We start from the raw sequence: 11,455 nt of genomic DNA, 5'->3' as shown, positions 1-11,455 counted from the left end.
TGTTTAAGTTAAGTCTCCATGCACTTCGTAGAAAATCAGTAAAAACACAAATGCTTGTGAAGATCAGAAAACTGGACTCTTTTACCCAAAAATTCAGATGCCCAGTCAGATGAAGGTCACACTCAGACAGAAAAAAAGCAAGAGAGTCTTTGCACTGTCTGTCGCTCATATTATTAATTTTTTTTTCTTTTTTTGTCAAATATTTTGGCAATCTTCTTCTTTAATTATAAATATTGGAATTCAATAAAAAAAAGGTAGCTTTCATTGGATTTTTTTTTCATTGTAAATATTTACAGCCACTGTCCAGCCATGCTCTTTTTGTTATACCAGGGTGTACGATTTTGCGTAGGGGTTGTTTCCTTTCAAGTGGCCCCGGGAGTCCAGCAGGGATTCTTGAGAGCTGCTCATTTTGGCAGCCTGTCCTAGCTCAGCTCCTTCTCGCTGAGGTAAAGTTGCCACAGCACCGGGTTGCCATGACTGAGCTTCTCTCGTGGAGGACGCCTCCATGGGGATTGGCTCCAGGACAGTGGGGCGCTTCAAGGTTCGGCTTTTCTGTGGCTCCAAGCAGGCTTGCCCCAAACCCAGGTCTCTGTTTGTGCCTTGCACACCGCGGTTCAATAAAAAGTCCATCCGAAGGTACGGTGGCAAATGCACAAGATCACCTGGGGAGGCAAAAAGGAGAAATACATGCTTACTTACAGCCCATGCCCTGGCTGGGGGTTTCAGGTGGATGGGTTTGGTCAACTCAGCAGAGAATCTCTAACAGACCCAGCTGCAGCACTGACGATTAATAATACATCATCTCAGATACATTTCTCAGATGTAACTATGTTGTGTTCTTACGCAGTCAATGGCAATGGACCAACTTGGGCAGCACCCTCAGAATTTAGCTCATATTTCTTATCTTGAAATAATGACTGTAGTGAGAAGCGCAATGTATTTTATGTACTCTCAAGGCACGAAGAAGATAAATCGAAAAAAGCCAGTTGTTTTTCTCAAAATCCTAAAACAAAAGATCTCAGTCTTCACTTGTCAAAACCTGAATAATGTGAATGGCTGGGAGAGTTCCATGCCTTATTTTTCATTTTGAATGGAAACCTCCATGATTAGAATCAATGACTTCCAATCTAGAATCATTTAAAATCAATGCAAGAAAGTTAAGGTTACAGATTTATAGATAATTCTGAATAAAAGTACTCCTGTCCTAATATAACAATCTTTTCCTGCCATCCATCATCGTTTTTAAGCCACAATGATTTTCCACCATTAACAGTCCCGTGGCCAGCAACATGCTGCTGTTCTGTGGCAACAAAATGCACCGCAACTGGCATCCTCGCTCCGGTATTACCCTTCTTCCTTTCTGTTCCCTTTTGACAAGTAAAGTCTTGACAATACTCACGTGGACATACTTGTGTTGGCATGAAATACATGCAGGAAATAGCCTTTTCAGTATTCCTTGTTTATTATTTTCCCTGATTCATGAGCATTTCTATTTGTGTGTGTTGATGGCTCAGTCCAGAGGATCTGCCTTTGCAAAGCTGCTGAGTTTCAGTAGGTGCCTTGGCCCTGCTATCTGGAATTAAGCAGACGTAAGCACTACCTTCCATTTATCTCTACATCTACGTGACCTGCTACAGAAATCAGATTGACTTATTTATTCTCCCTTTGCCTGTTAGGTATTCATGAAATTGCTTCAAGGAAATGAGGGGCAATCAGATATATAATGACATTAACTTCTAAAAATATTTGATGGTGTAACCTCACATGTTTTTATAAAAAAAGCGCTGTTACAGGCACAGTCAAAAACAGCATTTTTGCTTCTTTACAGACCTCTGCAGGTATATCTCTTCCTTCTTATGGCTGGTATCAACACCATATTATCCACAGATGGGATGCAGCCTGAATGTTTAAAGCAAAAGTCTCTTGGTCCTACCACTTCTTTGTCTACGTGAGCTATTTACGGCCATAGAAATCAAGGCTGACCTGTGCCAGTGGCATAAACAGTAGACCAGAGAAGCACTTATTCGTAATAAAACAAGCTATAAAAATTTCATTTTTCCTAACCAAGGTAAAAGCTGCTCAGTGCTCTAAAATAAAACAAGTCCTTTACTGCAATTCGTACCCGAAAGACTAACAGCGTCTGTTCAACCCAAGATTTCAGGTCACAGACCAAGAATTGCTGAGAAGCTGCATTTGGACAGAACCACTCTATATTCCTATAGAAATGCCCCAGGCACTGTCTGACACCATATGCTTTGTTCTAGTTGCATCTCCCGCACAGACGCACAGGGTGCATCTGCGGTGGTGTAGAGTGTTTAACCCCTACGAACATATGCATATCTCAAGGTTAGGCTGACAACAGCAACATTTATGTAAGGTTGGAGAGAGAGGGGGAGGCTTGTACACATCATCACACATATTACCACTTGAAAAATGGACTGTGGCAGAGTTAATTAGCTTTACTCGTTTGCCTTATTTTCTCATAGTACCTCCCACGCCAAACACATCAGGCATATGAGAGCTGGTTCAGCTGAGACAGCAGTGTGCCTGACTCTGAGGTGAAGTACGTCAGGACATGGACAGTCATTTCTGTAGCTTAACATATCACTGTTTCTTGAAAGCAGTGGGTAGGCACAGACTATTAAAAGGGATGAGTGTTGAACCTTACAGAGATGAAGGCTGGTTTTCAAGCTGCTGTCTAGACATTTCTCACATGAAGTCGAGAGCCTTGGGTTATATAAAAAAGACCTTTTTTACTTTCCCCTCCATAAATCCACACAAGAAGACATAATCAATAATCTGTGTAAACAATATGCAGTCACTTTTCTGTGACTTTTTTAAATGACTTGCGGCAAAGTTTCAACAGGACCGTAGTAATGAGAACTAGAGAGTGGAGCTTCTATGGAGCTAGAAATGCAGTGCACAATATCCAACACTTGCTTAAACTGTGCACTAATTATTTGATGTGCTGTACACTTTTTTATATCATAAGAAGTGCTCTTTAGAATCTGCAAGAAACATCTTTCCCTGCAACTTCCTACACAATAAATCTTCAAAAACCACTGCAAAAGAAAAAAAAAAAAAAGATAATGTAACTTCTTTTCCTAGGATTGAAAGGGTATCACAGTATGAAACCAGCCTTTGATTTATAAGAACTAGCATATTTCTGACTTCAAAACATTGTCTTTGAACTACAACCACACTTTTGGCATTCCTACATCAATTCAGAAGGTATTGTAAAGAAGATTAAAAGACACTTGCCGTATGGGTTTACTTGGAGATATTTTGGTTGTTGTCCTCCTGTAGACATTTTTGGTTTCTTACTAATCAGCTGAATGATACATTTTTTCAGGCAAAACATTATGAAGTTTCAGGATGGTTCACTGCCTTTGATGCTCTAATTACCTCTTCTCAGCGGTGTGTGCGCCTTATTAGTAATGAAAGCAAACCTTTCAAGTGCGTGAGCACTACAAATGAGCGTGTTTAATAATTCATGCGCTTTGGCTTAATTAGCACAAAAGTCATTCAAAACCCATAGTTTTAAGAAAAAACTTTAGAAAAGGGAAGTTTGTTATATTTAGAAACTCAAGAGTTTGTACACAAATAACAAGCATCCAATCAAATCCAAATGTGGCAACTTAAACCAAAGCTACCTCCGTGTGTTTTTTTGTTGGTTTTTTTTTTTTTGGTCAGCCCTCTAATGAATTATTTAGTACAGTACATTGAAGAAAATGTTACCTTCAATAAACATTTGTAAATAAATATCAAAAATCCCCTACCACATATAGCAGAAACAACTGAATTTACCAGAAAGGGAGTAGTTTCTCATTTAATGGAGCATTGAGCAAAAACAGTGTACTTTTACTTCAGTATAACAAAACTGATACAAGAAGTTTGGAAAAAAACCCCACACAATATGTATTTTTATCCTCTTCTGGAGGTCAGCATCAGGTACAGGGAGGCTTGGGTTGAATTTCACATGAAGAAAAAATACCACTGCTTATCTTTTCTGTGATTTTATTCAAGATAGCTTTCTTGTTCACAGAACTAAACCACACTGCCATGCGCTCTTTTCTCCCTGAAGATTTACCTCATTCTTTCAAATGCCAGAGAATTTGCATGTATTTTTGCTTTCATCTGCTCCAGAAAAATCTAAAGAACTATGCTATATTGGATCCAGAGATCATCACAGAGTGTAAAAAATATACTTTTAACAAGCTATCATGTGATAGTTATATGCATTTGATCATGAATCATAACTTCTACTAAAGCAAAGGCAATTTTTCTTCACAATGCTACAGCACAAATCTCTTCAGTGCCGATGACTGACGAGTTTCAAGATTTGATTGCCATGTGAAAGAAATTCCACCTCACTTGCAAATTATTTTAGGAAAGTTTATAATGTATAATGTATAATGACTGCTAACTGTGACAGGATATTTTAGACAACAAAGGTAAGAATAAGGTCAGGTGAACAGGGTGCTCACATGACTCTTATTTGAAGAAGGGAGTGGGTACAAAAGCTCTTACAGATCTCATAGGATCAGAGGGTATGCCAGAACTGAACCTGTATATCTCAGTCGGCAGGGAAAAACCACCTCACTAATGCAGTTATTTTGACTTGGGAGGCTTCTTTCCATTGTGCAATCCTGTAGGAGTGTGCAAAGAGCTGAAGTGCTGGGCATTGTTTGCCTTGCCCTGTGTTTGTAAGAAAGAGCTGATGGGATTATTGTGTTCTCATGTGAAAGGAAGCAAAGGAGACAGAGCTGCTGACAGCTCGCTCTAAGTTCAGGTTTATGCTGATTAAAAAGGCGAGGGGGCTTCCCAGCTCTCCAGCACAGCAAATAAATCAGTGAAGCCTTTGCTGATGCTCACAAGCTGGCTGCTGATGCTCACAGGCTGTTTTTCAGGAAAAGATTGCCCTTAGGAAAAGTGCATACTGTAAATGAGGAGAGACTGGAAAGTTTGCTAGACAAAGGTGAGAGGCTTTATGAAGAGAAATAGCACAAGCTATGTTTGGAGTCTTTGACATTTCAAAACTTGGCACACCATTAAAGCCAGCAAGCAGAGATTCCTTAAACAGCTGCAGCTGGATTGACAGCAGCAATAAAATTTGCACAATTGGTGCTGTTGGTGTGTGAAGCAGGCTCATGCCCTCTTGCCCTTCACCTCCTGTCAGTGTGTCCAGCACAGAGCAGCCCACACTGCACCACCAGCGCTGCCACGGCAAGAAGACAGGCATGACATAAAATCAGCCAGAAAAATGTGGATGAACTCACAAGGATCACTGAGTCCAACTTCAGGCTTCATGCAGAACCACTCAAAAATCAGACACTATGTCTGAGAGCACTGTGCAAATGCTTCTTGAACTCCAGCACTGGTGGCCGTGCCCACAGCCCTGTGCAGCCCGTTGGTGCAGCCCCTTTCCCTGACCCCCAGCTGCCCTCCCCTGACGCAGCTCCATGCCGTTCCCTCGGGCCCTGTCGCTGTCACACAGAGCAGAGCTCAGCGCTGCCCCTCGGCTCCCTGTGAGGAGCTGCAGCTGCCATCAGGCCTCCCCTCAGCTCCTCTGCTCTGCGCTGAGCACAGCGAGGGGCCTCAGAGCACACACGTTGCCCTCCGAGCCTTCCCCATTTTTGCAGCCTTCCTTTGGACGCTTTCTAACAGCTTTATGTCCTTTTTGTATTGTGACACCCAAACTTGCACGCAGTACTCTGGATGTAGCACCACCTTCCCAGTGCTCTTTATTTAATAATCACTTTCTTAGGAAGGTGATTATTAAGGAAGGAACAATCAAACAGTAAAAAAAAAATAATTCAGAAAGATGTTTTAAACAACAGAGCTCCACTCTCTGGTGTCTGTATTGATCAGTATTGGTGACATTCGCCCACACAGATTACTGACTGCTCATACAAAAGGCCACCTCAGCTCCTCCTCAGTGCATGGAGTGCACAATTGGCAAGTTCAGGAGGTCCCTCAATAGCTCTGCAGCCTAAGGCATTCTAGAATAAAAGGTAGAAGTTCCAAGCACTCCCTTAAATCACAGCTTCAGTGAAGAGCCAGGTAGGAGAAAGGAAAGGAAGGAAGGAGGAGGCAGGCCCAGCTTGTTAGTGGAGAAGCTGCAGTGAGAGCAGGTGCGCAAGCTCTTCATTTCTTTTGTTTTCAGCTCCTGCTCAACTGATGGAGCATTTGGGTCCAGCTTTTATACTGACTGAATGCATAATGATTTGTCCTTGCTGGATGAGGCCAGCAAAGCATCTTGATGCATTTTAGTCGCTAACCTGCAGCCTGCCAGGTTCCCTTGTCCACAGAGGCAAACAAAATAGCTCTGTGCTCCATGCCTTTGAGACTCATCCCATTAAACATCTCATGCTTCTCACAATGTTTTGGCAGATGAAATAAAATCATGTTTGTGATCACACAGGAAACAGACAAAGTTCTTCAGAAAAACACCAACTTTCCCATTTCTAGACTGAGAAATCAGAATTCCCTATCACATCTTTGAGGCTGTATTTTACATCTGGCAAGTTTCATTTTAATTCCTCCATAATAACTGCACTCCAAATGTTGTTGACTGCAGTCACTGGAGTTACCTCTTAAGAGACATCAGGGTATGAATAAAACTGTAGTTCAGGAGCCAAATTTTCTGCCAGTATAAATCAGAGTAGCAATATTGATTTCAGCAAGACTGTAAATTGATTTATACTTACTGGAGATTAGGTTTAAGTGACTGAAAATGAGAATTCCACCTAATGTGGATCATTTTTTTAAAAATGATTCATTTTGTTGTTTAGATTTAAGCCTTCTATTTCCAAGAAAAAGTCCTAAATCAATGTGTTTTAGAGCAGAAGTATGGCTCGTATAGTTAAACTGAGATCATACATCTATAATACATCAGCATAACACACTGTGCATCTGTCTAGCAGGGTGACAGGAGATCTGATTATGATATTGTTGCCTTGTCTTGAAATGCGTAATGAAACAGGAACTGAAGCACTACATTTTTGCTTGGTATTTGTAGAAGCAGAACTTTGGTCTTACATACTGCACTTTTAAAAAACCCGTCAATAGGTTTTGTCCCTTTCAGAATAACTCCAGTGTTTACGGTAAACTGTGTTATTGTCAAGGGCTTCACCACTGCTGCGCTGGGGATGTAACAGGAAGAACTGATTAACTCCAGGGGCCAGATGGATTTAGACCTATGAAGTACTCCTGTGGATGTTCAGTCTCAGAAGACCAGTGCTCCTGCAGAAATGGGTCTGTTCTTTTTCAACTTAATGCAACATCTATACTTAAAAAAAAAAACTTGTAAAATGGACCTCACCATATAAATCAATACTTACTCCAAAAGTGAAAGTTAGACAAATTGTCAATAAATAATGAAACTGTGATAGAAAAGCACATTCCTCTGTTTCCATCTTCGCCTTGTCACGCAAGCCGCTTCATGCATTTTTAAGGATGTTCTAAGCCAGCGCTCTCCTGCCTGCTGGCTGAGCTCAAGAGAACTGTGCTGCAGCCTGCGCTCAGGTGCCTGAAGTTAGCAACACTGCAGTTTCAAGACTAGTTTGCTGATCCTGGGTGCAGTGAATGGAAACCGTTGAATTATGCATTGCTTCAGCTGAGGGTTAAATCAATTGTGGCTTCATGGAAAAGGGTTTTCATCACAAATTTATTCCTGGGATATCTTGGGAGTGCAGATTCACCCACCACTGAGGATGGAGGGATGAAAAATCTGAACTGTACTTACGGTTCATTGGAGTCAGTGGGAGCCACTCTGTTGACCTCAACGTGCTTTGCACTGTGCCCATCAACTCTCAGCTAAACCTGACTTTGCTTGGGTGATGGGCAGGCATAAGGCTCCATTAATACTTACAGAGAGGTCAGGCTGCAGCAAGAAAACCACTGTTAGCCCCACCCAGCTGCTCTTCTGTAGCCTGTCCATGCATCTATTAATGGATGGATTGCTGTAGCCTTGTCTCCTTGGGTCTATCAGTTTGAGTCACTCAAGCATTGCTGACAAGGCACATTGCTGCATTTTTTTTTTAAATAATCTGGTGGGATAAGAAGCCCAGCTCTCACTCTTAAGGGTGCTGGTACAAAAAGGTGAACTATACTGAAATATGCCCATGTATATGTACAACTGTGTTTTAAAGGCAAGTATGTTAAGTAAGCTTTTACACTGATGACAAAGGTTGTCACTGCAGTTTGATTAAGAATATATGGACATACATATTTCTCTAGTTATATCAGTTCTCTAATTAGTTTAAACAAATAACGCAACTATATTTTGTTACAGGTAAGGCTTGATTTACATTTTCATGAGCCATAACCTCTTACAAATCTAGAACTACGATAGTGTTCTGTGGCACACACTTGGGCTGACTGAGGCACACACTGTCTATCTCAACGCTATCGATTTTCATCACTTTGACATTCTCCAAACTAAAATGGTATGAACAAGCCATATCCAGTTACAGTGGGCTTTGTTTCTTTCTTTTTCTTTTTCTTTTTCTTTTTTTTTTTTAATAAAGTGAGGTTTAAGATGCAGACTTAGAATTGCTTTAAAAATGTATTATTTTAATTGAAGAGGATGCAGCATCTTTTGTTCAATTTTGTAAATTTCCTGGTAGTTCCAGAAATTTAACATTGCAGTTATGACTGTAAGAACATGAAAGTATATGAAAATTTAATGATAAATGTAATCCTTGCTTTAGGCATAACATTCTTCACTAACTGGAGTTGAATCCAATGCCTCCAAATGTACAGAAAACATGAGTAGCCTATTTTGTTACTTGCAGCTGAGGACAGAAAAGGATCACAAATAATCAGCTTTAGAAAAATTAAATTGAAATAATGAAAAAATCCCAACTACTCTTTTTTATTAAGAAAGATCTCGTTCCTAATAAAAAGATGGGCATTCTGGCAAAGGGCTTTCCCTCAGTAAGCTGCTTTTAACTGAGAAGAAAGCCGAAAAAGAGTCCAACCAGTAGTGTTACAAACTAGCACAGTTTGGGATACCGTATTTTTCTACAGGCATTGTTAATTTTCAAATTAAAACAACAAATCAATTACAGAGCAGTACGAAAAGATAACCGTGCTGTCAGACACCCCTAGTAAATTTCCTGAGGACCCAATACCAGTTGTTCCTTTCCTCCTAGAAAAAAATAAATCTTCCTAACAACAATATCACTGATTCATAGATGAGTGTTGTAAAAATAATTCAAATTACTTCTATTGTCACAGGATTGAGTTTAGCTTTCAGACATCTTATGTGCTACCTAAAATGGAATTTTCACATTAGAATTGCACAGAAACTTTAGAAGTGAACAGCTGACCTATTTAAAGTCTTGAACACACCAATACAATTTTCCCTTTTGATCTCACAGCACTTTAACTTCTTATCTGATCCTGTTTAGGTTTTTTTTTCATTATACTAGCATGGTTAAAAAACTTGTAGTGTGAACATTCCTCTGCAAATCCACCAGAAGAATAATGCAATGAAGTGATTTCAAGTATGTATTCATGTCAAATTAAATGTGGAATTAAATAGGTTTCATCTCAGCAGAACATTCAGTTTTCACAGCACACGGAGGAAAAGCTCCTGAAGTTCTGCAGAAATAAAAGCTGAGAGAGGATAAAAGCAATTTAGACTCATCCTCAAAGTGCCATTTCCATGATAAGGAGCAAACAGCACAGTCTGTCTTTTTGTGACACATTCCTAGTTTTCCTACAGTGTAATAGGAAATAAAAAGGTGTTCCAGTTACAAAAGAATCTAGTAAGATTCTTTTAATCTTAACATTAGATCTAATGTTAACATTCTTAACATTAGAGATACACATCTAGGGGAATAATTTCAGAGCATTTTATATACGTGTAAGTAAGCATGCACAAAAGTTTATGTGCATGTTAAAACCCCATGCAACCCTACAGGCTTGGGGCAGAGTGGCTGGGAAGTTGCACAGAAGATAAGGATCTTTTGGACCCCTCACTACAAGAAAGACATTGAGGCCCTGGAGTGCGTCCAGAGAAGGGCAATGGAGCTGTGAAGTGTCTACAGCATAAGTCTGATGGGAAGCAGCTAAGGAAACTGGGCTAGTTCAATCTGGAGAGAGGAAGCTCAGGAGAGACCTTATTGCACCCCACAACCACCTGAAAGAAGGTGGTGGAGAGGTGGGGGTCAGCTTCTTCTCCCATGTAACAGCAAAAGGACAAGAGGCAATGCCCTCAAGTTGTGCCAGCAGAGGTTCGGGTTGGATGTTAGGAAACATTTATTCTCTGAAAGAATGGTTAGGCATTGGAACAGGCTGCCCTTTGAGGTGGTGAAGTCACTGTTACTGGAGGTGTAGTACTGAGGGACATGGTGGGCAGTGTTGGTGGTAGCTTGAGTGTTGGACCAGATGATTTTAGAGGCTTTTTCCACCCTTAATGATTCTATGATTCTATTTTCTACAGATATAAATATAGGCATGGAATTAATTTTCTCACTCAACATCTCTGCCTATCTTGTTGCTTTGCCACTTGCCTTTATTGATTTGTCTCCTTATGTCATTTCCTCAGAATTGAACCTTAATCTCCCACTGCAGAGTCATACTGATGATTTCTTCATTCTGTATACACACTATATATGGTGTGCTCATATGCATTTATATATATATGTATATATTCTATTGCATTTGCAACCAAGCAGTGCAAGGGTGAAATGAAAAAAGGAAAGAACTCATATGTAATAATTTTCATAGTTTGCTTCAGAATTCCTACACAAAAATGTCAAATGTAGATTCCCCTGTATCTTCAAGAAATACAGTTTGGGATCTGTAAACTATGGAACTGTACAACGATATTTCCAGTCAATCCAGAAAAATATAATGTGCATGGGAAAAGAAGGCAAAAGGTAAGCTGGAGGCCTGAAGTCAAGAGTTCCAACCATTACTGAATCCCCAGTGGCTGAATTTGTATTGAATTCAGTTACTGCTGCAGCTCACAGAGCATTGTCAGCATCTTTTCCATAGAAAGCAAGTCTCTAAATAGATTCTCTAGCTATGTTACGCATGTATTCATCATGTGGAAGAAGGAAATAACTCCTTCACCCTTCAACTCATAGATCAGTGGAAAAAAGTTCACATCTTTTTATCTTGGATTACAAGGCTTACATTGGAAATACACTGTTCTGTTGTTGCATACTTCATATTTTCCTTACTATGCTAAGCAGCTTATTTTAGCTGTAGTGATTGAGTACTAGAAAAGAAGATTTGTGTCTTGTCCATAAAGTTTACCTTGCTCTGAGTTGTTTAAAACTGCATTTATGCAATGTGGATGAAGTCCAGTCTCTATTTAAGGGATGCCTTTAGACAATTATTCAATAAAGTATTTTCATTCTGTAGCTTAACGATTGTCTCTAAGCTAAGGTGTTGCCATTAAAGTCTGCAGGATTAGTCAGAGCAGCAAGAAATTTGT

The 11,455-nt window shown here is 40.0% G+C and overlaps 1 protein-coding gene across 1 annotated transcript in view; it reads right to left on the bottom strand.

The window, feature by feature from the left end:
- Positions 1–300: 300 nt before the first annotated feature.
- The window catches only part of DSCAM (DS cell adhesion molecule), a 370,474-nt gene continuing 359,319 nt past the window's right edge, over positions 301–11,455 (bottom strand). Inside the window, exon 31 of the mRNA XM_042867346.1 lies at positions 301–662. Within this exon, the coding sequence (XP_042723280.1) occupies positions 322–662 (341 nt within the window). The 3' untranslated portion in view covers positions 301–321. The remainder of the gene's footprint in view (positions 663–11,455) is intronic.

Source organism: Lagopus leucura, unplaced genomic scaffold, assembly GCF_019238085.1.
Source record: "Lagopus leucura isolate 7727_CA_CO unplaced genomic scaffold, USGS_WTPT01 Super-Scaffold_100001, whole genome shotgun sequence".
Taxonomy (NCBI): Eukaryota; Metazoa; Chordata; class Aves; order Galliformes; family Phasianidae; genus Lagopus; species Lagopus leucura.
Note: the sequence above shows the minus strand (reverse complement) of the source record. Positions and strands in the feature narration are given on the sequence as shown.